General features: G+C 43.3%; 2 protein-coding genes across 3 annotated transcripts; both read right to left on the reverse strand.

Moving 5' to 3' along the window:
* Positions 1–3,632: 3,632 nt before the first annotated feature.
* LOC131877452 (uncharacterized) lies at positions 3,633–26,820 on the reverse strand. 2 transcript variants are annotated; one of them, XM_059223124.1, is made up of 6 exons: positions 26,231–26,820; positions 24,114–24,461; positions 15,051–15,269; positions 14,821–14,928; positions 7,491–7,927; positions 3,633–7,393 (listed from the first exon to the last, which is right to left on the reverse strand). In XM_059223124.1, the coding sequence occupies exons 1-6, from the start codon at positions 26,358–26,360 to the stop codon at positions 3,773–3,775; spliced, it is 4,863 nt and encodes a 1,620-aa protein (XP_059079107.1). In that variant the 5' UTR covers positions 26,361–26,820; the 3' UTR covers positions 3,633–3,772. The 2 variants fall into 2 exon arrangements, with proteins under 2 accessions (XP_059079107.1, XP_059079108.1); XM_059223125.1 differs by lacking the exons at positions 14,821–14,928; positions 15,051–15,269; positions 24,114–24,461; positions 26,231–26,820 and adding an exon at positions 8,903–9,040.
* On the reverse strand, positions 9,829–14,223 carry LOC131877453 (zinc finger protein 184-like). Its single transcript, XM_059223126.1, has one exon. The coding sequence runs from the start codon at positions 14,012–14,014 to the stop codon at positions 10,847–10,849; it is 3,168 nt and encodes a 1,055-aa protein (XP_059079109.1). The 5' UTR covers positions 14,015–14,223; the 3' UTR covers positions 9,829–10,846.
* Positions 26,821–27,708: the final 888 nt, after the last annotated feature.

Consider the following 27,708-nt stretch of genomic DNA (forward strand, 5'->3'; position numbering starts at 1 on the left):
ATTTTGGGGCAAAACAACTTTTTCACAACTTTCAACCTATAGATAACTTAAAACCGAGGATTTTCGGCATAATTGAATGATTTTGATCAAGTTAAAGCGAAATTTAAGGGTTTAAAAACAATGTTCGAAAATGGAAGTCAACACTGTCTCGAGGTCATAACCAAAACCAAAAATCTGCGGATGACTAAGAAGAGGCCGAGGGAACTGGGTGAGCCTTTGGGTGTCCATCCTCACACCATTGGTGAGGAGAGAACTTTATGCAAGAACAGTGAATCCGTTTGTTACTGACCAGACCAGTGCGGTTACGAGAGTCAGTCTTTAGATGGCCAAAAGTGAGAGGGTTGCTCATCTCCATTCGACTAAAATTGGATCATTGATAGTTAAATGTTAGGTTTTTCAATAGTCCCTTTTAAGGAAAATGATGGTTTTCACTGAGCAATCTTCATAGAACCTTAATTTTTTGTTGATGAAAAGGCGAAACTCAATCCAAAGAGCAAGAACATCTTGAAAAACAATAATTAAGCAAATTGAACCTTTAAAACCACCATTATATTTGTCTAGCTGAACAAATATATTTTTTTCAGTTTTTCATAACCTTTCTCTACGTTTTCGGAACTTATTTTGGCTGATTTTCATTACTTGAAAATAACTGTTTTGACTAAAATAAAGAATCAATTTTTCCGACCCTTCGTAATAAGCAGGGGTTGGAAAAATCGTTTTTTATTTTGGTCAAAATTGTTGTTTTTAAGTAACGAAATTCAGCCAAAATAGGTTTTAAAAAAATGTGAAAATAATTTTTAATTTTTTTGGATATTCAAATATTAGAGTGGTATTTGAAGAAAAAATTGCTTGCTTAATAGTTTTTACGATTCTCTTGATCTTTGGATTTAGTGCATGTTTGTCCTTGGTCTGGATTTGGTGTTCTTGAATGAAATTCTCCTCTTACCAACGGTTTGAGGATGGACACCGAAAGGCTCACTCACTTCCCTGGGCCTCTTGCCGGTCTTCATCAGGCTCTTAGTTTTAGTTCTGACATCAAGAATGCTCTCACTTATGTTTTAGAACATTGCTTTGGTGACAAACGATGGCAGGGTTACCACTCATCTTAAGGTTGAAATTAGATCATAACATCTTCACTCCTGTAAGTGCATGAGTCTATTTTATGTGCTCAACACCTCCTCTACATGAAAGCTCGAGGTTTGATGTCAAGCAAATCTTTGAGCGGGGACATACATTGCCCAAATTTATTCTACATCCATCCTGTATTCCTCCTTAATTTCCCCTAAAAAGGACCCAAACCCTTCAATTTGCCCGAAAACCCTCGGTTTTAGCTTATTTTATGGTTAAAATTCATGAATTCGTTTTTTTGCCCAAAATGAGCAAAATGGTTGAAAACTTATTTCAACCTAAGAGCTTATCCTTCCGACCTCTAGTAAAAACACTGAGTTTTTTCACACACAGATATAACACTGATAACAAAGGAACAAAAAGTGTTTTCAACAAGACCACAGTTGGCGTCAACAATTCCAAATGGTTGCGAAAACTAGCAATTTCATGGCGGACTTCATCCGGAGTGAATGGGACCTGGGTTAGCCCTTATTTTGATGACCCTCCGTACAGACCACTCCCTCACACGCCACCATAACTAGTAATCCAGGGGGACCAGATTGGGTGGTGAAAGAGACCAGTAGTCTTTGGGGCAGAGAATTACTCTCAAATTACCATTGTGTTGGCTGTGCTAGCTTTATGAGCCGGGGAATCAATATTGTGTCTGATGTTGTGATTGCCTCTAGGATATTGTTCCTTGAGCCTACGTAACATTTTATTTTTCAAAAGGTTCCGGAAGTCATTGACATTGAATTTTATCTCTGTATTAATATATATAAAGAATTGGAGATTAAATCCAACGTCGCTGAAGATTGTACCAGAACCAGTACCTTGGCTGAATTTTCTATTCCCTGAACGGCTAGGATTTCCCAAAAGACATCACAGATTGATCTGGATGAAATAAACAGTCATTTGGCAATTGGAGATGGCATCGCCGTATAGCAACTTCTCATCGCTAAACACCGTAACAGTGGATTAGCGATGTTTCATAGAAGATTCAAAAGTGAATGATTACACTCCATTTGAAGCGGTGATATGAAGTGCCGTCTCACCACAGCTCTGTTTTTTAGTCCCATAAAATTATTCAGCATCTTTCTCATTGTTTTATGTCTCAAATTGAAATCTCAAGCCAGGACACCAACAACATGACGGAAATTCCTACAAACACGGGCTGGGACTGCTTGAATGACATCCCATATACTCTTGAGCTTTGGTGGTCCGCCTCCTGGACATCTTATGAAAGGTTCCAGGACAACTCGACCCAGTACAGAAATTAAACCCAATATGTTGACCTACAAATAGTTCATACGTATGGAGCAAAATTGAAACTATAATTAAAACATGTCAAAATTTGAAAGGTTTAGCACAATTCATCATTTGATCTTTAGAAGCAAGTTACATTTACATCAATTATGGTGTTAATCAAGTTTGATCATGTTTAAAACAAACTTGATCTTTTATTTAATGCCTTACTGACGCCAACATATTGGCATGCAAATCAAATGTTGACTCGTCAAGTTTTAGTTTTATTCCATAATCATGTCCTTTTTGGTCACTATGTTGTGTTTAGTTATTGTACTGAGGCGAGTTGTCCGCAAGAGGGACATAGCAAGGCACGTGTCATGGGGATCTGCGAGTGCATTGATCCAATCAAAAATGTTGAAGAGGCAAGGTCACAAGAAATTATTAACGTCAAAATCTTTGCTTAATCAAATGAATGAAGAAAATATAGATAGGAACCATGGTAGACGTGTGGTCTAATGCACCCGAATGGAGGCACACCATACATCCACAGAGAGCGTGTGTTCGAATCGCGCCTTCGGAGAAAACCTTTTTATTCAGTTGAAGGTGGGTTAAGCTTTTCAAATGAGCGGTTGGATATATCGCACGTTGAAGTCCAGAGATAGTGTCACGATGCTAACTCTGTACAAGTCGATTGTTCAGCCACATCTTAAATATGCTTCACCCATTTGGGCTCCAATGAGTTCAGCAGGTTTGCAAAAGGTCGAACAAGTCCAAAGATGTTTCACTAGGAACATCACAGGATTGAGAGAGCTTTCATATTGGGAGAGACTAAAAAAGTTGGGACTATACAGTGTTGAGAGAAGGTACGAAAGGTATCTGAACTGTATGTCTTCAAAAGCATCCTTGAGCTTTGTCCCAACCCAGGATTGAGGATCAATGCGTATTGAGAGCACCTTCAAGTCCTCGAGAATCCAGGCTAGTTCGAACAATGAAGTCCAGTCTCAGAAACAAGCAATGACGAAATTTGCATATTCCTGTAAAGTACAAAACTAGGACACAATTATAGTTGAATACACCATTTACTGACATCACTGTACCCCGTTCTAACCACCGACAAATCTACGCTAAATCTGCCCACTGTCTCAATAATTCGTATGATTGAACCACGTCAAAAACAAGTCGGGGTTGATTGGATATCCGTCAATGTTAACTAGACGGAACAAAACAAGCGTCGGGTGTCTTCTCCAAATAGTTAAAAGTAATGTTGGACAAGAGGGGAGGAATGTTTTAGAATTTATTTTGCGCTATTTGGCTTTAACTCCGGCTGAAAGAAGCATAAATAAATAACAATAATAATAATAATAATAATTGTATTCATCATCTGACATCTCGACTTGCTTGTTGCAATAACTGAATGACATCAACCGAAACAGCATTTGCCTTTTCTCTCGTTTGCAGTATCTTTCCCGAATTCCATTTTGATGGGATGTGGGAGCTGACATTTGGCTATGTGCTCGATCATGAAGTTTCGAGTATTGGTGGGAATCTTGCAATTTTCCAATCGTATGGAACGGGTTTTCACCACTCCCTGGGGATACTTGTCATACACGGCCTTCATTCCTTGAGCGAGTTGCATCCAACCATCCGCCCCCACCTCCACTTGACCCGACAGATCCACTTCCTCGAGATAGGGGATCAGTAGGGAAAGGTGCAACATACCCGCCGAGTGAACCAGTTTGCTACTGTTGGGCGTGCCCGAGTCAATCACGGCGTTCAAGGATAAATGAGTCAGTAGAGATTCGTTGGCATTGAGCGCATCCAGAAATGTGTTCTTGAAGTGGAGCCAGCCTTGAGGAGTGATTGGATTCCGGCCGATCCGGACAAACTTGACCTTGACCAGAGCGGGCGCCAGGATTGTCAGGATATCGTCATTGATGGCGCACCCGGGTAAAGAGAGGGACCGAATGCTTCGCCGGGAGAGGGGGCATTGGGTAATCTTAAAGGCCAATTCCTTCCAAGATTCGATGATGTTATCACTCTGAGTCTTGATTATGTCCAGAAAGTTGCGGTCGTTGAAGATGTCGTCCAGGCACAATTTTTCCAAATATGGAGCGAAGGTGGCAATTTTGGCCAAAGCCTCGGCCGTCATGCTCGAGCCCTTGAGCTCTTCCAATAGGATCTCACGGCGAAATCGGATAATATCGTCGTCAGTTTTGGTAATCTTCAGCTCAAGCTTCTTGAGGCGACACGTGTTTGATTCGATGATCACTTCAGCCAGGTGATTCCAACCATAGGGCGTGAGCTTTTGCGATCCGTTCATTGTCACCTTTTCAAATTTGATCATGAGCGGAGCCAAATTCACGAGCTTGTCATCGGAAATATCGCAATTATCCAGATTCAACACTTTGAGTGGATATCTCTTGCGATTCAGAGAGAGGATAAGCATGGCAAACACATCAAACTCATCTGCGGTATAGTCGCATTTGCGGGAAAGATCGATCTTGCGAGTCTCCTCCAATTCTTTCTGAAGGGCCACCAAGGTTCGATCCGGATCCGAATGAAAGATTATAGTTTCTGCATTATCCACCTCGGGGGGCAGCTCCAGAGTATTTTGGCCCTCCTCTTCATCGGCAATGTCCACGGCCCGGAATCCGTTCTTCAAATTGTAGATGAAAATCAGCACGGCAATCGGGATGGTGAGAATCAGACCGACTACGAGTAATACTATGATTAGAATGTTGATCACAATCACCAAGATCACCAACGGGAAGAAGAGCAAGGACAAGATCAAGTGATTGGGTTTGAGTCGTTGAATGTGCTCTTTGGGGGATGAGAACCATGTCGTGTTCACATTGCGAGTGACATCAGTGAAATTGTCCTCCAGGTCTTGACCGCGTCCCTTAATGGCCTCAATGATCCGATTTGGCAACACTATCAGCGTGGTCTCAATGTGTTTGAGCGAGCCCAGAATCCACGTGTTACGCGAAATGAACACGTACTTGAAGAATCGTGACTGTATTTGATTATCCTTGTCCGTGGTATTGGTGAATTCTCGACGTTCTAGCTTCTTGCCCGTGAGAATCACATTGTTCCACACGTGTAGGCAAGTGTAATACAAGAGTTTCAGTCCCAAAGCCACAAACGAAAGTATCAAGATGACCGATATGAAGATCGGCCGCCGTTTCTCGTCAATCAGATCTTCGACATCGGACGCAAATCCAAATGCTAACAACACCACATACTCCACGGAGTACAACATATCAAACATGGTTTGCCTCAAGAACGTGGAAATGTGCAGGCCAGGTCTTTGGGAATCGATGAATTCAATGCGTTGGTGTGGGCTCTCCTTGGTGTCCCCGATCTCCATACGGTGAAGTCTGGACGGCGACCTTGTGGTCAAGTTAGAGCGCGAGACATCCGCAGAGCTCGATTCATCATCGTTCCTCTTCTTGGTGATGGGCATTTCATCAAAACGAATGTAGTTATGGAAGTAGATGCAAGCGAACGAGTTCATGATCACGTTGTGGAGGAATTTCAGGTACATGCCCTTCTTCCAATAACTGATATCCTCCGAGAAAATGATATGGAGCACGGCCGACAAGGCCATGTGAATACCAATGAAGATCATGAGCGGGTAAAACTTCCCCGGCCCCCAATAGAGGGTGAACATCATAAACGCCAATAAGCGGGCTATCACTTGGAGTAACATGAAGAAACACATCACCACTCGACTGCAGGGCGATTCTGCGATATCCAGGAGCATGTTCTTTCTGACCGAATTGTATTCACTGAAGCACCAGGCCAAGCTCACCATTGATATCCCAATGGAAAAGATCTGGGCCGTCTCGATTCCTTTGAGAGCAAACTCGATTTGAAGGGTCCCGTCTTCGCCCACGGTAACGGAATTGGCGAGACGTTGGATAATGCTGATAATGGAAGGAAAGATAATATAACCCTGGACCATGGGCTCGAAGACGGCCTCAATGCAAACTTCGATGAGCTCGCCTCTGGAGGCGGCCAAATCTACAAAGCGTTTCTCTTTTCGTCGGAGTACCCGCGTGGTTCCTTCACTGGCCTCGTAACGGGCATCCCGGTAGAACTTGCAAACGGCGGTCACGGGTTGCCAAAGAATGAGCGCCCAAATCGTGGCAATAACGTACACCAAGAGAGTGCCCAGTGTGCTAAGGAACTTGGTGCAGGACTTCTTTGATTGCTTAAGGTCATGCCACAACGTTTGGACCTTGCTTCGGAGGCCTGTGGGCTCGTATTCAGGTCGGAGTGTGAGGAATTCTGTCAGGTAAAAGATGAGTGGTATCAGGAGGAACGTGATGGTGTACCAAAATTGGTTCTTCGAGTCCAGGCAAGCGGCAAAGGCTTTGAGAGGAATCGGCGATTTGGCCTTAAGTGTCTCACACTCGTCCGCGTGAATTTGAAGGTGCGTCAGATTATTCATGTTCGAGTAATACTCCACCACGAGATAGGAGTCCGAGAAAATGTCCGAAAACGCCAATACTATATTAGGGGTAAGGGAAGTGAGAAAGAGAATGGTCCAGATCCCGAAGATCTGGCAACAACCTTTGGGCTCCAATTGGTGAAGTTCGTTAATGATTTCCGATGCCGACGCAGAGGTCTCGAGTTGCTTGGACAAGCAAATTTCGGTCTTGATCATATCTCGCCGATGGCAGCCATATTCACGTTTCAAGACCAATGGTAGGGATTCTGACAAGCTCTCACGGTTCACCTCGATCAAGGTCAACAGGGTCTGGCCAAGCTTGTTGGTGTTCAACAACACGGAGTGAGTGATGAAGTTCGTGGTCTGGTTGTTGGTCAGAACCTCTCGCAGAGCATCGTCCTTCATGAGCTTGGCCAATTCCATCAGAAAGTTATTGCCATCCTTGTCGTTGAGCATAAACAACGAGTTGAAATTGACGCCAATCTCATTGGACAGATCGATGATACACTTCATAGTCCGGCTAGTCAGCTCACAAGAGTTGGGCGTAGAGAGCTGCTGCATGAACCGGAGAATGGCATCGTTCATGTCCTTTTCGTCAGTAGCATAAGTCTTGATGATTTCAAAAAGAAGGCGTCTGGACGGCTCGTAAGTGTTGCTGTTCCTCGCCAAGGCGGATGTACGGTACCTTTTCGTCAGTAGCATAAGTCTTGATGATTTCAAAAAGAAGGCGTCTGGACGGCTCGTAAGTGTTGCTGTTCCTCATTAGCAACGTGAACAGCGTGTCTTTGGAAATGTTTTGTGTGGACAACAATACCAAGAATTGCTTGTGATCCATTCGAGGCTTGAGAAATGTGAGGAACTCGAACATCATCTCCTCAATGCCCGAGTCGGCCTTGGTGCTGGCCATGATGGGATTCCAGCCCAATTTGTCGGGCAACAGAAGTGCCCTGACCAATTGGCTCTCGACTCGAGTGTCGACCAAGAGGTTTTGGATGATCTCCAATTTGCCCTCCTTGGCCAGGAGATGAAGGATCGTCTCACCGGTGTCCGGCGTGTGAGGCGTGAAGTATCGGTTCGGATCCTTGGCCAAGCCATCCATGTATTCGTGGATCTCGCTGTCGGCTGCAAAGGAAGAAAGGTATAAGCTCGAATAATGATTGCACGATTTATGGAAGCATATAGCTTGAAGACTTGCCATCAGCTTTGCGCTTAGCCTTGGTCATTCTAGTCACGGGAAACTCCTCAAAAGGACTAATCATGTTGGATGCTTCGGTGTTGACACCAACATGAATGCGTTACACTTTCACCATTGGGCGTGCCACCCACATGTTCGTGAATCAATTCATGCATTGAGCAAGTTTGATTTCTTTCATTCTGTCAACTTTCCCATGACACGCCCGAATGCTCCTCTCCCTCCCTCCTCTCCCTCTCCTCTTTCTTCCTCCTTCTGTCCTGCCTTGCTCCCTTCGACGTCCCACTTGTTCATAGGCGTGTGCTTGTTCGTGTGTGTGTGCCCTCCCTCCCTGGCTCTCAAACGAATGGCTTTCATCTCAGGCCCCATTCCAATGGAAATACACCCCATTCATTGCTCATGGAGTGCTGCTATCTTTTCGTTCATGTATTCTCTGGGCCAGAGCCTCGAGGTGTTACACATGAAGGCTGTTTCGGGCTCGCAGGCCCCACGAGACCTTTGGCACTCTGGACGTTACAATCCAAGATCCAACCGGTGCGCGAGCAAGCCAGCCAGTAAACACTCGGGCACGCACATTGGACTCCGATTGAACGGGAACGGCTAGGCATGACAATGTCCTGGGATCCTCCCCGTTTTTCATCACACCCAAAAGATGGGTCGGGATTCGTTCGTTTAGAATACACCTTGCTCCGAGATTATGGTGTGTTTCCATCCATTACTTTATCTAATGGACGTCCTTCTAGGCCACTAACCATGGGAAGTTGGAACACCAGATGATAGTGACACTTAAGCTTATCCTTCAACTCAATTATCTACGACAACAAATCTACTACAAACTTTGAACTAGTCCATTTTACAAAAGAATATGGAAAACCAACTTCCATGTCTTTCGCCTGTTTTCTTACCTGAAACGATCGACAATTGCTGCCTCAATCCCGGCAACCCTTGAAGTGAGATCGCACTCAGATCCTGTTTCTGGTCACTACTTCGTTCCATCTTCACTCCGGGTCTAGGAAGATCAAACCCGTTCCAAGCTGTCTTCAAAATACTTCACCCCTGTCCGAGTTATGGCAAAAGTGTAGATATTAGAATTGGGCGTTTATGCCCAGAAGGTGAACTCATGGGACTGAAAGGACGGCCTTCGTTTGAACACATGAACCAACACCAGAGGAGGTGAAAGACCGAAGGTAGTGTTTTTCATCGAGGTTCTGTTTGGAAACACACCATGGAACAAGCCATAAAGTAATAGCACGAAACGCCGGTTTCCGGTGCCCTCAGATTATTAACACGCGACTCCCACTCGCTCACTTCATCTATCTGGGCTTCATCAGTCAAAAGGAACACTGTCAGTAAATGAACGACTGGGTTTTCGCCCGCAACAGTATTGCAACAATTACAAGTGGGTTCAATGAAATGCTAGTTTTCCACATCCACACCTAGATCTAGGGTAGAACTGCCTTTGATGAGTGAATGAGCAGTTTGTGAGCGTATTTGCTAGCTATTTTAGTGGGGCTTAACTAAAGTACACACACACCGATCAATGTTTGCCAGGTCCGTGTGATCCAAATGAAGCGATTGAATTAATCAACGAGAAAACGCGTTGAGGTGTTGCTCTCCTGTATAAAAAGGGAAATCGTTTATGTCGAGCTCCAGATTCCCGAACATGGACTTGAGCACCGGTTTGATGTTTCACTCCAATTCGACAACTTGTGAAACCATGTTTGTGGAGTCGGAGTGGACTCACTCGTCGGGAAATTGGGCGTGGACCCATTCTGACGCGAACTTCTTGAGCGAAGAGCCATCTATGGACTATCCACCTGTGATGAGCACCTCCACACCCAACGCCTCACCCGTGGATTTTCCAGGCACGCCAACCTCCGAAACTTGGGAACGGATCCAAAGGATATCCAGATTTTTAGATTGGGTCTCCTTGGAAGCCAAGCGACAAAGTTGCAGAGACCATGGACAACCAGCACCAGTTCCCCAAATCGATCGAGTCGTGTTAACCGTCAGAGATCCCGACGTTCAGTTCCCAACCAAGACTAATACCCAATCGAAACGGCGGGCCCGGAGATCGGATGGGAATAACAATGCCGATAAGAAGGATAGAAAAATCCAAAATGCGTTACACAAGAAGATGAATGGACAGGGACATGGAGCGGCCCAGCATTTTCCCCGACGGAAGCAATCTGAGAAGGTGTTGACGCCCTTGATATCCATCCCGCCCCCTTCATTTCCGTTCCGACCCAAGGTAACCGTCCTACCCCAGGATTCCTTTGGCCCATCTGGCAAAAAAGCACTGTTCCAAGATTGGTTTCCGAACTTGAGTGAACCCCCGCCAAACATGCGTTGAATTTTACCACACGAGATGCGTACCTGATCTTCTACATACTTGTGCACTTTTGCATTTAATGCTTCCTTTAATACATAGTATTAAACTTTGCTCTCAATCATCGTGTTTCGTGGTGGTACTTTGGCAATCATCAGACTGCTTGTAATTGATCATAGCCTTTCACGAAGCATGATTATTTCTTATGGTTCAGGCGTCTTATGTGTTCGCTTCATGCTACTACTATGTTGGATAGGCTACATGGCGAGCGGCGCCTTTCCTACGCTCGTACAAAAATAGGGCCCCGACTTTTTCGAGTGCCTTACAATTCTCTTTAGCGATGGATTTATTTCAGGCAGAAACGAAATGATCAAAAGGTAATTCTTTCTTTGAACTGGCAAGTGGCAGGAAATTCATTCACGTGTCCTGCCTCACAGCCTTTCCTATAGCCAAAGCTGACTAAATGAAGTGCAGCAACAGACGAGGGTTAGTTAGTCTGTTGTTAAATGCCATTTTGAAATTAGTAGGCCATGGGTCCAGAGCTCTCGGTAGCGTCATAGGGTATCAAGGAGAGGCTTTTGTGGTGGTACTTCCTCAAGTGATCGTTCATAAAGTGTTCGCAGGTAGTGGTCACATAGCATTTCTCGCAAGCATGGCTCTCCTTCATGTAGCCGGTACACGAAGTGGAGAGGAAATGCCCATCAAATTGATTGCGATCCGTGGTGGAGAAGGAGCAGCTCAAGCAATAGAATTCGCCGTTCTTCACCGAACGATTAGGGCTTGGACACTTCTGACAAATGGCTTGCTTCTTACTGTGACGTCGTTTCTTGTGGTTCTGCAAGCTTGACGAGTAACTAAATTCTTTATCGCACACTTCACACTTGAACAGGCCCTGTTCCGTGTGTGTCTTTTGATGTTGCTTCAGCACTCCCGGCCATTTGAAGGTCATTCCACAAGTGAAGCATTGGTAAGGCCTATCGTCGCTATGGGTGGTCATGTGGTCACGGATGAGGTATGGCCGGGTGGCCGTGTACGGGCACATAGGACACTTGAAAGGAGTTCCATCTTTGATGTGCTTAAGACGATGCTGATTGGCCGCACATTTGGAGCCCGTGGTTTCCGGGCACTGCTCGCATTGGAATACGGCAATACTCGTATGAGTTAGCATGTGAGCCTTGGTGTCCGATAATGAGCATTGAAGGGAGCAATACGGGCATTGAAATCCGTTACCGCTCTCATGGATCTTGACGTGGTCTTCCAGGCTCTTCGTGTACCCGAAATAGGCGGGGCAATATTGGCACTGAATTGGTGGGTCCACTTGATGATGACTCTTGAAATGTTCCAAAATACCGTAATGGAAATGGGTATTGTAATCACAGATGTCGCATTGGAACTCCAGCTCCCCACCCGAGAGTTGCTGGTGCTTGCGCAACCTCGGATGGGCAATGAAGCCTTTACCGCATTGGTCGCAAATGAAGCCCTTCTCCTCGGTGTGCGTGGCCTCGTGCGTGGCCAGCTTCTTGGCATTCTTGAACCCTTTCCCGCACACACCGCAAATGTTGGGCTCGTCACCCGCGTTGTGCTTTCGCATATGGCGCTCCAAGGAGGCTTTGGTGGTGGTTTTGAAATCGCAAGCGCTACACGAATGTTTGAGGGCCTCTTTCTTGTGGAACTCGCGGTGCTTTCGTATCTCTTCCTCCGTTTCGAAGACTTCTAAACATTTGTAACATTGAAGTTTGTTGGTCTTCTTGGTTCCCGCCGCTTTGACATGGTCTTTCCGATGAACGATCAGAGCACATTTGGCTCCAAACGACTTCGGGCATTGCTCACATTCATACTGACCAGGTCTCGTATGAGTGAGCAAGTGGCTCTTGGCATCGTCCAAGGAAGCCGAGAAGGAACAGAACTCGCATTGAAAATGCTCCTTATCCAGGTGCTCCTCATTGTGTCGGTCTAAACTGGCGGTCTCCCCAAAAAACAGGGGACAATGCATGCATTGGATCGGAATGGCACGGTCGTGGCTTTTGAAGTGTTCCAAAATTCCGTTTTGATAATAGGTGGCATAGTCGCAGAAATCACATGGATAGAGTAGTTGACCGCCTGCTAGCATCTGATGGCTGATCATGTTCTCTCGGGAGCGGAAGAATTTCCCACATTGGTCACATCGGTGGCTCTGCGCTAGTTTGTGCTTCCGCTCGTGCTCCTGCAAGTGGCCTTTGGTTTTGTATGACTTGACACACACACTGCATTTGTAAGGGCGGTCCACGGAATGGGACGCCACCTTGTGGCGTTCCATCACATATCGTTCTTTGGACTTGTAATCGCACTGATCACATCGGTAAGGATACTCTTCAGCCTTATGGCTCTTCCGATGAACAAAGAGAGCACATTTGGCTGTGAATTCATCATCACAGGCGGAACATTTGAAATATTCGGGGAGTAAATGCAATTTGGTATGGTCTTTACTTTCCTTGCCCACGGGCAGGGTCTTATTACATAGTGGGCAAGAATATAGATTCGCCATTAGATGGGAATTCTCGTGGGCTTTGAAGTTATCCTCATTTCCAAAAAAGAGGTGGCACGTGGAGCATTGGTTGAACTTGGTGACCTGGCATACGGTTTGCATGTGCTTGGTGGTCTCTTTAATGTACGGCGAGGTATCCCCGCAGATATCACACACAAAGTCGAAAGTGGGTTTCCTCAGTTTTTGGTGGTAGAGCAACTTGGCCTGACTAATAAATCGAACATTGCACCATGGACAAATATTATCCCCACTCTCCATGTCATCCGGAGGCGGAGTGGGCTCCCGGTGGGTTCTTTTGTACTTTCGTTTCTTGGGCAAGAATCGGATTTCTCCGATGAGGTCCCCGCTCTCAGTCCTAGGTTTCGGAAACCTATCCGGATCCTTCACTTTGGCCAAGATCAAATGTTGAATGAGGTGACTCTGAAATTCGTCCTCGTCTTGAGCAGAAAAGTCACATTCGGCACATGGGAAGTGGCTGGCCGACTCTTGGTTAATGGATCCATCTGGCTCGTGTTTGATTGCGAGATCTGGGTGCTCAGCCCTTAGATGCTGGCTGACTTCATTCTCATTGATGGCGGTGAAGAAACAGAACGAGCACCTATAGATTCGAGCACCAAAGTGGTTGCCCAGATGATCCTTTAGAGCGTTGAGACTGGTGGCGCCAAATCCACAGTAGGAACAATAATGCCTTTGCATGTGCTTCAAATGGCTCAATTGGTGAAGATTCAGCGCCATCAATGAGGTGGAAAAGAACTGACACTCGGGGCATTTGTGACCGCTCTCGATATAAGGAGGTTCTTTTTGGGCTTTTGGCTTGGAGATCATTGCATAGTGGTAGACATCGTGTTCCTCTTTGACGTTCATATCTCCATCGGTTCCGCCGTCACTGCCTTCGGATTGATCATGGTCCTCTTCTTTGAAAGATTTCATGTCTTCCTCTTCATCCTCCTCTTCTTCTTCTTCTTCCCCTTCATCCTCGTCCGGACTGACTTCCGGATTGTAATCGGGATCTAATTCTAACGTCTCCATTGGGACATGATTGTTCCTTGACCTGTCTGCCTGATGCTCTGAGTCTGATGGTGGCACACTGTCCACTTTCGTTGAGTGTTTCTGCCACTCGCCTACCTCTAGTCCCCCGCCGCTCTCTGAAGCATCATTATCCATGTTTGAATGGCAAGAAGCACTTCAGCTCAAATGTGCTACAACACTTCAACCAAACTCCATCCTCATAGACACGATGCAAGATGAGAATGAGGATGGTTCATGTGCGATAGAGGGCCTAAATTTAGTCTCGGTTCCCTCTCCAAGATTCCACATTATATACTTGAGCTCAGGGTAGCCATAAAAACAATTGGTCTAAAGCTATGGTTTGGTCGCTGCATCGTTTACAAAATTGTCCCTTCTCAGTCAAATTCTATCTGGCTAATTGCTAGAAATCGATTGCAACCCTGGCTGTCATTCAAAAGGGACTATCATAGCTGATTATACCATCCAGATGGGTGAGAGTGAGATCTCGCAACTGGCATTGGCAGTCACCCTGAGAAAAAAGAAAGGTAACTCCTCGCCCGACTGTTCCTGGCCGCCAGAATGTCAGGACAAGACAGCACCCACAGCACAGTTTCTGCAATCTGCATGCATTCATGCATCAAGGAACTTTGGGCAGGGTATACCAGTTCCCAGTCACTAGTACTCTACTACACCACAACACCAATGGAGATTCGATCTGTGGCTGGACTAGGTTTCTTCAAATGCAATCCTAGACAGTAATGCTCACCGCCTGAGATAGCTTCCAAAAGTCACGGGGCCTCTTTATTGGTTTCAAATCACTTGACAGTGATCCCCATTGAAGCGAGCATTGGTTTTTGTATGGAGCTGTACGGAACATTAATCAACAGAAGCCAACAAATGCTGTTTGGGATGCATGAACAACCTCACCGCGAAGGTAGACGGTAATTGAGATGAGTACGCACCTGGCATCGAGGCCATTTTCATGAGCTTTCCACGGACCCGAACACTTCCATGTCTGCCGGCGGAACTCCGGTAGCTTGAATTCCGGCTTCGTGATAACAGCGAATTGACTAGGAAAATAACAAACAGAAGCAATCAATGAATTACTTAATTTCTTGTCAGTCAGTCAGTCAGTCAGTCAGTCAGTCAGTCGCGTTTAAGCGGTTGGTTAGTAATGATGCCTTAAGCTTACCTTCGTCCGGGTAATGGTCTTTTTCCTCAGTGGTGGATACCTTCAGAGGCATGATGACCTTCTCGGGTGTTCTCGCTTCCTTCGATATGTCCAAACTGTGAGCACAATCCCCCGGCTGGTTCTTATCAATCCTTGGCGGGGCAAACTTGACACCCTTCGAGGTTGAAGACTGAACAACTTGTTGCGTCTGAGGGCTTGGCCTCAGCTCAGGGAATTCCTCTGTAACGTAAAGGAGTACGATTACAAACGAGAATATACGATCTTCCTGAGTGAAGAAGAATGAAAAAGAATGATGAGCGCCAGGGATGTCTCTTGTCAGGGGATCAACAACGATAGGGCTTATCTTCGACCAAAGACCATGTTGTATCAATTCTAAGCCAATGATCAAGCACGGAAAGGAGCCATATTTGCCTTCAGATAACGGCCCTCCCTGATGATCGTGTTGTATTTGTTCCAATTGCTGTGGTAAGAAATGTATCCATCCGCCCTTTACTCTTCAGCCACTCAATCAAGAAGAGAAACGTGGATTCTGAATGAGGTTTGATACAAGTGGTCAGCTGGATCCTGATTCACACGTGTGACAAAAATTTCCAAGAATTCGACAAAGGGAACACAAGACATTTTAAATCGCTTTGACTATCGTAGTTTATCTCACTTCAAATCAAGGCATTGTGTGCTATTTGCTGGAAAATTCATAGTTCAAATATTGTTTTGGATGTAAATTGTGGATAAAATGTGGACAAATCAAACACTAACATCGCGTCTGGAGAGGGATTTGTTTGTTATTGCAGCACTATGACACCTACCTACACGTACTCTACTCATCCTGTCACTATAAAAAACGGAACACGATCAGTACCTATCATTTAGAGTGTTACGGACCACCTCTACGTGGTTTGTAGGTCCCTTAACTTATTCATGAACCACTGAATATGGACGCATACGTTAAGGTCTAGAATTCACATTTTGGAAGCGAGTGCACACATTGCATTTATGTTTAGGTGAGACTGGTCGCAGGTCGCAGGTCGCTACAACTACATACTTCAATTTTCATCTCAATCCAACATTTAGATCAAAATTCATACATCTCAAACCACACTGCATACGGGGGTATAAATGAAATAATATTGCCCTCCCAATGTGGTAAACAACAACCACAAGAGGGTTATAGCCCATTCATTCTGTGAAGATTTATGAAGCGAGCTTCGAGATGGCATAATTTTTGATCCAGCCGTTCTATTGAGGTACCAAAAATGAAATATTGAGTTACATTACAGTGGCACCAGTGTCTTATGAAGAAGAACGCAAGGCGTTTATTTAATTGCGAAATGCCGATTTTTTTTTTAACCCAAGTATCCCCGTCCAAATTCCTGTGGTTCATGACTTATTGAATTGTGCGATGATGTACAAGAGAGTGCATTAGTAGTTGCTTTAGATCAGTAATCTTTTAGTTCCAATTGTCTTAAAAGAAGATTGGTCACACCTGACCACTGTCTGGGCAATTGAACCCGCAGGATAGAGCTCCTACTCATCAATTTCATAAGACCCAAAAATGTTGAAGGTGCGATCGAACGAGATGTTTTGGAATATGTGGCCGGGCAAAGCCTCAGAATTTTCACCCTTTTAAAACCATGTTGTTATTGGTGGGTCTTTGCGTCTCAAATGTGCCTCGGTCGCCCAGCGAAGCCGGTCAACAAATTATCCAATTTTTCCGATAAGCAGTGTCGGATTTAGTAACATTCAAAAACTTAACCCCCAGAAGAGTCCAAAAAGAAGTAAAAACGCGTAGGGTACAAACATATGGCTCTGAATCCTGCAAACTTGCGAATTGTTTTGCTTGCACGCAGGCGAGTTAATTTAGACTTTATATCCTTTTACATCATTTCTGCCCCTCTCTATTGCTCGAAATTATGGTACTTGATGTCTTGTCAGATATGAAAATTATTGATCTTGAACTCAATAGGTTTCTTACGGTGCACCAAATATGGTCTACGATCTGCATTTCAGAGGGCGCTTTGTGAGTCAGCCTAATAATGGGCCGATTGGGCCGGTTCCTCTTTTTTTAATTATAATGCAATTGTGTTGTTTTTGGCTAATTCTTTCAAAATAGTATGTTTAATTAGTGACCTGGGTCACATAATGTCCGGAAAAGAAAATGTGTTCAAGGCAAGGCACTAGCAGTTTATTTAGCAATCTACCGTGCCTTTTCCCGTTCTCTTTGGGCTGTCTGACGTTGCAAATAAGGGTCCTTATGGGTCAATTTACCCTTTAATTTTAATTTCAAATGTTTTGACATCTACTTTTCATTTTTTTTAACTACCCCCTTGGCCTTTTCAATTCATTTCTTGCTTCCGCAATATGTCCCAAAATAAAACCGTTAGGACATTGTGGTATATACAAATCAACAGAGAGTGAAGCGGGAATTTTTGGTTTGCACATTTCTTATTAGTTAGGCAAATTGCCCTCACACAATACCAAAAGAAAACGTTTTAGGAATTACATTGAAGATTGTTTTTACGCTCTTAGTACGCTCTTGTAGCTTCCAAGAACACCTCTTGGGCGTATTTGTTTCCATAATTGTCTTGGAAAATGGGTAAAGAGCAATTAGAGTTATTCAAACACATTTTGTCCAAACAATCTGAACCATCACTCGTTTGTTTTCCCACTGTGCTGGCATCAGTGACTGCATCTATTCAGTCTTTGGTTTATAACCTTTCATGTGGCCTATGTATACCTTCCTGACTTGAGTGGGGAGCATGCTAACTAAAACAAAGGTAGACTACAGAAAAAAATAAAGGATCTCCTTCTTTAACTTTAACTGGTGGTAAAGATAAATTTGGAGGTGTCGTTAAAAGTTTGTCACCAGCAAGTCCTAACGTTCGCATTTTGGAAACAACAACTTTACCGATTGTGGAGTGGTTGTTGATTCAGTAGGGGCAAAACTTCTTAACAATGGTCAAACTAACCCAGACCCTTTTCTGAATGAATCAAACAGTTTTCGATTTGTGTGAGACAAACTGAATACTTAGACCCCTAAAGTGAGAGCAATATTTTTTCTACATTTACAGCCTTCAAATTACGATTATTAAACTAACATTATTCAATCAAAATATTTTGAAATTGTTAATATGAGGGTGTTGAACAATGGTACGAGGCATACATGCACAATTTGTTTCTTGAACTATGTAGACTTGATTAGTATTTAAAAACTCATGCTCTTTTTTTCGGAACGTCCACAACAAACGGGCAACAAAACTGAATTTGATTCTAAATCTAACCAAAATTAATGGAGAGCAGATGCAATGTTAAACAAACAATGTTAAACAACTCTTTGGCGTCAAACATTGGGGCTAATTAAGTAAATTAACATTAACGTTCATTAATGGCAGTCAAGGCCTTTTCAAGAAATCCTTGTACATAATGTAATCCGTGGATTTAATCCCCAGAGGAACTTGAATCACTGACTCTTTTTTGACTTCTCATGATCAAAATAAAGGTTAAAATGCCAGAATCCTTGAGTACTCCTCAAGTTAATATGTCCGCACCTGGACTAGGCAGAGAATGCGTGCTGTTCAACGCATTGTTGGTTCTCCATCTGTGGATGCAGTTGGTTAGTTAGCGTCAAATGTTCTCTTGGAATTGGCATTCAAAAAAGAAGCGATCCAAAAGTTTCCCTTTGTTATCAATTTCTGGTTCACTAGATGCTTAAATAGACTGAAAGAAGGCAGGGAGTGAAATGCCCTCAAAATTCACAATTTGCGTTAATTGCCATTGGAGACTCAGAAAAAAAGTCTTTTAGAGGAAAAATGTTTAAAATAAATTGAATTAAAAAAGGGCATTTTTTAAAGTATTTGAAGATAGCCAAAAAAATTTTGAAATACGCAATCAGGCACCATTTTGGTTGTTACAAAAATAACGGTTGCATGATAATTTGACAGCAGAAAATGGATGTTATACGTTTAATGGATACGCGTACATTATCAGTGAGACCCCGAAAAGTTTTAAGACTTTTGTAACTTTTGAAACTCATTTAAAAGAAACTTTTAAAAAACAGGCTAAACAAATAAAACCTTGGTCCAAGAAAATGCTAACTCATCCAAGTATCAAAATGCAACAAATTTAGAACATTTGCACCAGGCTTCAATTTCGATGATCATCAGTAGAGACAGCCAAAATATGCATTAACAGTCTCCATTTTATGCCATTGAAATGTACAAAAATTGGTCAAAATATGCACTTAACTTTGCTTTTTATCCAGAAATGCACATCAGTAGGCATTTAAAATCCTAAGTTTGTAATTTAAGAAGAAAAAAACAACTCAGATCAAGAAGGCAGTTGTAAAATTATTCCTAGCATACCTTACAAATATCTTTTTGACCTTAGCCATAAGCTGATCAATGAGGGAATACTTGTAGCGGACTGTCTAGGCCAACCAGTGGCTTTAGGCCAACCTATGTTGGGAGTGCGCCACTGATTTTTCGAGTCATTTCTCACTAACTTTGCATTTTTTTGGTCAAAACCAACCTTAGTGTCGTTGGCCCAATATCCCTTTAAAGTATTATCATGAAAACAAATCCAGATTATGTCAGAGAACTCCAGGTGGACCATCTGTTTCGAAGCACTCTACAGTATACAGCTATTGCTCAGCGTTACCTAATATCTAAATTATTTCGCATACTTTTTCGTAATTGAATTACTAACTTCAATTGGCCATTTAAACCTAATTTAGCCTGTAACAAAAACATCTAAATCTAAAGGTTGGGATTGTACAGTACTCAGAGAAGGTACGAAAGGTTCGTAACAGTTCATATTTACCACCCAGAACCAGAATAATTTCGTAAAAGATTTCATCAAAATGAATTGGAACAAAGATTAGTTTGATAAAAGCCATGCAAAAAGATGTTTGAAATGCTAAAATATGTCAGTTCAGGCATAAATGCATAAAGCAGCAAATGAAGGCCCACCAAGTAAAAATATGCAAATGTGATATTTATAATGTAAAAACGTACGTGATTGGCAATACGTTGAGATCGTTAATGCGAACATCACCAAAATGTCAAGCAAAATTACCATCAAGCAAATTCTCAGAAATTGGTCTATTAACTGTATCACTTGTTTGCTTGGAGTGATGATCGTTAATGTCAGATTGTATCGGTAGCCCCAGATTTCATTGAATGCAGATCTCAAAAACAGTCTCAAATGAGGCTTTCTTTGGCTCTTTCTTCTGTTACTAGCTCGCTTTCTCGACACTTAATCAAGACCGATGATGTTGTTACCGTTCCAGAACTATTTGGCCCCAGAGTGGAGTTCAGTGGGTTTTGTAAGTACGCGAACATAAGAAGACCCAAAAAGGCCAGAATATTACGTCGTCTTGAGGAAGCTTTGGCTTGTCCTAAAAAAGCCATACAGGCATATTGGGTACACATGGGTCTGGAAAAAAAGCTCTTCATAGGTCACGCTGGCTGGAAAAAACTACCATAATCGAACCTCATTCAGTCTTCCCAAATGTAGAATGAGAAATGTGTGCCATGAATAGGTAACGCTCCAAGTTGATCGGAAAGTATTTCAATCGAACGTGGCGATTTCTCATGCTGTCATTCCTTGGAAAGTAGCATCATTTGTAAAGCAGAGTGACATCCAGAGCAAAAATTTGGTCATAAATACAGGTGGAGCGATTCAGAGATCCAAAAAGCAGCGAGTCTGAACAACCGGAGCTTTACAGGTCTCTGTGTATTGCTCTTCATTTGGTTGTATTCTGCCTGCGGTTGCTCTTACACAAATAAGACTCCCTCCCTGTAGCTGTTTAATACCTACATATCATGTCTCTTTCTGAACGATGCTCGTCTAAGATAGACATTGGGTTGGAAATCAATACCTGCTTGTATCAGAACAGGATCTACAAGCAACAGCCTTCCAATAAGAAGGTTGGTTGTAATGCTTCCGGCTAAACGAAGAGATGGGCAACTTGTTACATTAGATGGAGAGCCCGTACAATGTCCGAAAGTAAATAGTAAGAAAAACATGACATTTTTTAATCGGTGGCTCAGTCTAAGTCAGCGACATTGAATATTCTTAAAACGGTTTCCCAAGAAAATCATGTTTAGCACAGTAGTAAAATGTACGTTTAAACCGGTTTTGAGGACCCCGGAGCCAAGCCATGCACTAAAGTAATACTTAGGTACTCTAAACCAGGGACTCTAAAGAGAGGAAACGACACGGCTTTCCCCTCACCGCCAACTTAGGCCATTGTGTTGAATCAAGACAGTAACTCTAGTATCAATAAAACAAGATTATCCGTACTACATAGTACATTAAAGTGTTATTAATTAAATTATGATCTCCGTCCAAATACTAAATATTTCTGATCTAATTTCGAAAGTCAGAAGAATAAATGAAATACCCATGAACATCAAAGCAATCAAAAACAATCAATCGGTGAAATATTGCGTAAAACTGGCTCAAAAACACGCATAGATAGAAAATCAACAAAAATCACTTTGATAATTGATGAGGAACTTGCACTAACAAAATATAAAAGAAATGCATGGAATAAGCAATAAAAGTGCATGTGCATAAATGTTAACATATTAAAATATCTGGGATGGACAATTGATAATTTTGTCTTAACCCATACATTAGACAAAAAACATCAGGCATTGGTGAAAAATGAATGAGTTATCTTTTTGTAGAGTTTAAATTTCTACTTGTTAGGAAGTTTGCATAAAAGGTAGGCATTATTTAAGGGGCACAGAGTAATACCAAAGTACAGTAGACTAGATCTCAATTGGAACTTTGGACTCCAATAAATTGTCTTTCTTGCAAAAGCATCCAAAATACCAAAATAGTCAAATAAAACAGGTGCCATATCTCTTAAAATCATTATTTCAAGATTATGAAGTATCCACATGAGTTTAAAGGGCAATATTTGGCTCAGAGCTACAGTATGTCTGCTTTTGGATTGAGGGCCATTCCCAGAGTGAGAACCATAGTTTCATAGCAAACGCGTTAAATTACTTGAAATTTAGTCAAGATGATTTTGAAACAATTTTCTAGAAATAATGTCATTGGCAAAAGAGAATTGATGATTGTGTTTTGAGCAAATTCTTGCTTTATCAAGAAAACCTAACTAGCACTTTTCAGTTGTTGTTATTTAAGACATGTTTAAAGTCATGTTAAGTTTATCTAAATGCCTGGTTTTAAGCACATACGTACCATCAATGGTTACGAAAATGATATTAGTCACATATTTTGTTCAATAACTATGCCAATAATTGACATTCAAAAATTTCAGCCGCAAAAGTTTAGGCCTTACTTGGCGGGAAAGGTTTCGTCATCACAAAAAGTGGCGTTTCCTTGCTTTAGTGTCCTTGTCTACATAAACATAGTAAGAAGATACTCTCCAGGTCTGCCAAACCCAGCTCATAATTGACCTACGTATTATTAACAACAGGTTACATGGTGTTTCTTTTGTAGGGACTTTGATCAACGTACTAATCTGGAATAATATAAGTCTACTTTTATTAGTAAGGCTCTCATCCTCTAAGCAGATGAGCTCGTTATGGGTTGGGGTTAACCTCATCGGTCCCAAAGCGACTAGTCCAGAATGATGGAAAATTCAGACACGTCATTGTGTGATCACAAATTCCATTCCAAAGGGATAAAGGGTCCCATACTTGTTCCCCCTCCAATGAATGTGCTAGGGGCATCATATAAGGGTGCACTCCCAAAACGTCGTTTTTAGAGCTTTAGAGCTCCTACAGCTGAGATTCTTCTAGGACACGGAATGGGAAAACTCGCATCAATCAATCAATTTGGGCGAAGGGAACTCCTGGAAGAGCCGGCCCCAAGAGAGAGGCCACCAGAACTGATGTCTTTGATTCTTTTTCCTCAAGAGAGTAGGAGGACTTGGAATCAAGACCAGACGTTACAAAAAAACATGGAGCTGAGTATTTTTAGTCTCAATTCTCAGGTCAGGAGCCATAAAACAGTCCAATTTGTCCTTCAGGGACAGACATACTTCGTCTAATTGGAGGGAGTCCGATCAAAGGATTTTTGCACTCTAAAGCTCGTTCAAATTCGCTTTTTTTTAAATCTGAAATGTGCGAAATACCAAATCAAACATAATAGCTGAGACGGTGCTAGTTTTGTTTTGATTGTTTTGTTTGTAACGAAGTCAGATGGCAGCTCTCTCACTCGGCCTGCTATCTGAATGATGGGTATCCCAATGGAGGGATATTCCCGCTTCGTCATCACAGCCAACATCAAGACTCTGCTAGTGTGAATAATCTATATTTTTAGACTTTGTAACTCGTGAATATTATCTTTAAAGTTTAAAGACAGTTCCTCCCCATTCAAGTGTAATGTCTTTTATCTGATTCGTACACGAATACATTTGTTTGTGACTTGCAATTGGTTTCATTCCCGGAGTACTCCATTGCTGTAATCAGCACATTTAGTTACTATCGCATCAAATGACCATTCAAAAAACGTGTGCTCCTTTCTACAGTAATCTCATCTCTATATCTTTCGAATCCAAAGTGTGTCTGTCAGACTTCGCTTTCTTCCTTTCTCATGAGATGCTAAGGTCCCTCAAAATGTGGCTATCAATCCATCACCCTTAGTTGGCTTGGAATGGCCTCGCAGCCTTCGGGATTCATTTAAAATCAGCCTTCTAGCCTTTGCTTTAAGTCTATTCTCGTTCAACTTAGAGAGAGCACAATAGAGTGAAGCTGGAAGAAGCGAGAATGATCCGATGCACCTCCGCAGCATCGCACAATAAATGATGTGCGTGGTGATGCGATGCACCAAATTCAGACGTCGAAGAGGGAAATTAATGAATGCCTCGGTCGTTGGCTTGGTGGATGCATGCCAGAAGAAATCATCAAGCCTGTCAAGGACATCCAACCCCATTTGGCATTCTATTCTTTGATATTAATGACCGGGTATGAAAGCATGTACGTACAGGGGTAGAAAAGAGAAAACGGGCTTCCGGTGCCTCGGATATGAGAAGCATGCCAGATTTAGTTCCACTACTACAATGGAGCCATGTGTCGGTTGTCATACCTGGATCATTTGGCGCCATTTTTAGTGGAAACCTATCCTCGGGCAGTGGAACCAGATCGTTTGAGGGCATTTCTTCCGTCTGTCCCTGATTGGAATCCCTTGGTAGAGAATGCCTCGGGTTCTCTTGATCGACATTCGGTGCCAAACTCCGGTCGGCTCTGGCTTGATCTTGATTGACTTGACTTGGCATCGTCAGCACTTTGGCGGTTCTCACTCGATTTGTGGTGTTGAGGGGCACTAAGCAACGGATCTGTTCGGTCACCTGGAGGAGGTCACCTGGCTCCACGGTCTGCACTTCCACGGAGCAGAGGGGTCCAGTGTCGTAGATGCTAGTGGACTTTCTGGCACCTGAAATGAAACCTCTCAGCAATGAGGTTGATTTATGGGTGTGTCCTACGGCCACTTCGTGTCAGTCAAGGTGCAGGAGAATGGTTCTCAGTTGATTCTTTTGAATGTAGGTTCCACAAGCACCATACTCGATCAAGATGGGAACACTCAAACATTCTCTCGTCACTAGGATCATCCGGCCTTTGTAAAGGCCAAGAAAAGGCCTTGAACTGTCGACCATTGAAAAGGGGACCCGATGATTTCATCAATAGAAAAAGGACGAACCTTTCACTCACGGTCCTTCGGGGTAGATAGATCGATGGACGGACGTATATGTAGTAGATGTGATCAAAAAGGTTTCTGTGGCACACGTGTTCAAATGACGGTGGGGGCTGTGGCTTTGTCATTAAAGGACGCTCCTTTCGTCCATGAAGCTGATCTAATTTGACTGTGCCCTCTGCATTCAACTCGCTAACATATGTCGAGCGAGATCAAGGTCGTGAAATCGAGGTTCAGAAGCATTACGTCAACGGGCTTTGCTAAGGCAAATCATAACTTGGAGAAGAAATAGGTTTACCTTTTTAAACTAGTCAAAAACATACTTGACAATTCGTAAAGCGGAGCTCGAACCCAATGTACTCTTTCAACCACCAAGATTTTTTTAGTTCCAAAACATGCTTCTAATCCAAGAATTCTGCATTTCTGTTCATTCTGCTAGTTTCGTCGAGCTGCAAATCTATGAATGAATGAATGAACGCTTGAAGGTTCAATTATGAAGCCTAAATTTGGAGCATTCCGATTAGTTGGGCCAAATTTAGAATGAACTTCTTGAGCGAGCTTAGAGATGAAACGAACGGTTGTCAAGAACCGTCAAGTCCAAACAATTGATTCTCAAGGTTCCCCAAGGCTTCAAATCTCTCCAAGGCCACAGCCAGGCAGACTCCCTTGAAGTCCCAACCGGCCACTGAGGAAAAAAGCAAACATGCCAAACCCCGAGGGAGCCATCAAATACGTGTGTGTGTGTGTGTAGAAACGTGAAACTGATCGCAGCATTAATGCTCATTTGAAAAAAGTTTACAATTAACCTTGGGATGATCTTAGCCCGGGGGTGTTCATGGAGAGTGTTTCCAAGAATGGCCAAACCAACAAATGGTCAGTATTTGCCCGCCATCCGCCCTATCGAAACACAAATTCTTCCCGAGTCGGAGTGGTTGTTGTTATTCCTCCTCAGCTTGTTTTGTCATTGACGAATGGAACCAGGCTTACGGTACTTACTCTACTGAAAGCATAAAGCAGGAAGACTGGTTATTGTCTGGCGGCCAATTCCACTGAATGCCTGCCAAATGCTTTTCTTCCTTGTCTCAGTCTTTCCACGGAAGGAAGAGGGCCCATAAAGGGCCTTCTTGGAGAGTCCAACACAAATGAAAGATAAATGATATGCAGATACTTGACTCGTTTGTTTCTCTTTAAATAAAAAAAAAACGCTAAGGTTCTAAGGGACACGGAATCTAATCGCTCTAGACACGAACCGCAAACGAAAAATTAAGCTAGCCATCAAATATCCGAAATCGTCGGCGTATCTCGGTGCCCGTTCTCCTTCAATGACCAGACCTAATTCAACGAATAACATAAATCTAATTAGAAACAGAGGTATCCAATCTGGCGGCAATCATGGATACGATTGATTGAGCCAGTGAGTGAGTGATTGACTGGCCCTTTTTCCTTGAGCCGAAATGAGCCTTTTTTGATCTTTATACGTACTAGATCTCTTGTCTCGTGTTCCCACTCACCGAACTGTTTGAGACGCTCTCTATGTTTGGACGATTTGGTCTTGAGATCCTCTCGCTCTCCTCCTTCTTGGCCTCTAATGTCACTGCTCTCACCCACAAGAGCATCACTCACAACCGACCGAGAAATCATGATTCAGCTCGGTTTATTCGTCGATGGAGGAAGGCCATTGGCTTGGATGGCTGGCTTTTTATCACTGTCACGTGGATCCACTTTCCTGTGGACTTGTGCCAAGTCCGAAACGGATCGAATTTCAACCCGCATGATTGAATCATGCCCATCGAGGCAACAACTCGCCGTCCCAATTGTGAAGGCTCTTCTCGTTCATGCTGTCCTGGAGATTGTTGACAATCATTGGTTGGTTGGTGGTTCGGTCCCACCCAACTCCCTTCGAGGCTTCCTTCTTAAACTGGCAATGTTTTTCCAACCAGGAGAAAGAAAGGTTCCTCGAAGGCCGGAGTGTTGTTGGTCCTTCTTTTCTCTGTTCTCCCCTTCTTCCTTCTCCTCCTCCTCCTCGTCTTCCTCCTTCTTCTTTCTTTGGCTTGTTCTCGGTCGTTGTCTCCTTGTTCTCATGCATGCCTCGCTCACTCGCTTTGGTCACTCCGTGGAATTGTGCGCACCACCGACTACTTGGGTTGGGAAGGACTCGGCGAGTCCCTGAGTCACCAGGCGTTGGTTCCACCCGTTCCCTTGTTCCACAAACTTCTTTGCGCCTTTGAGCAGCCCTCCCCTACCTTCCTCCCATTCATCCATCCTTCCTTCCTTCCTTCCTTCCCTTGTGTTATCTTTCCTCGGGTTCAAAGACCATTATGACGATGCTCAATTTTTGCGTTGAACAAGTCCAGGGATTCTCCGTGGTCTAGCTAGGCCTGCGTTCCTTCATGGACTAAGAAGTGTCTCTTGTCTTTGAGCGTTTTTCTCCAACACAAAGCAAGTACCTGCTTGGAGACCATTTCATATAGGCTAGCTGCAGCTTTCCAGCACCTTTGGGCTAAACGACATGAATGAATGGTCAAATAGCATTAGTTTGTGGCATGTGGTCAACCATCTGTTGATAAATGATGTTTCAGGATACCCGAGGTCAACGGGATTGCCGAGTTCCATGTCAGCTCAAAGTGAATGAACATGGTCCTAATGATTTGACAGGGTCGGATGGAAAATCTAGGCCATCTTCAAATAGTCGGGAATCTTTTTGATTCAGACACAATCGCAGTCAAGTCAACCATTTTTTTAAATTTTCTCTCGAAACACTCGCCACAATAAAGATGGTTTGATCAGCTCAGTTTTGACCACAATGGCCAAAGAACATATAATCTCTGAATAAGTCATCGAAATGACTGATTATAAGGCACTCTAATATTAATCACGGCAAGAGTTTCATGAGAAGGCTGGGAAGGCAGGACAGCGAACATTCACGGGGAAAAACTTTGCCAACAAAGGCAAGCTGTGCGGCATTATTCGTGAAATTCCGTCCTAATAG

This window comes from Tigriopus californicus, chromosome 3, assembly GCF_007210705.1.
Source record: "Tigriopus californicus strain San Diego chromosome 3, Tcal_SD_v2.1, whole genome shotgun sequence".
Taxonomy (NCBI): domain Eukaryota; kingdom Metazoa; phylum Arthropoda; class Copepoda; order Harpacticoida; family Harpacticidae; genus Tigriopus; species Tigriopus californicus.

Coding starts and splice junctions, on each gene's coding strand:
- LOC131877453 (XM_059223126.1), bottom strand. CDS start 14,014: ATGGATAATGATGCTTCAGAGAGCGGCGGGGGACTAGAGGTAGGCGAG.
- LOC131877452 (XM_059223124.1), bottom strand. CDS start 26,360: ATGATTTCTCGGTCGGTTGTGAGTGATGCTCTTGTGGGTGAGAGCAGT. Junction 15,270..24,113: donor AATGGCGCCAAATGATCCAG/GTATGACAACCG, acceptor TTTACGTTACAG/AGGAATTCCCTGAGCTGAGG. Junction 7,928..14,820: donor GAAAATGGCCTCGATGCCAG/GTGCGTACTCAT, acceptor CTTCCTTTGCAG/CCGACAGCGAGATCCACGAA.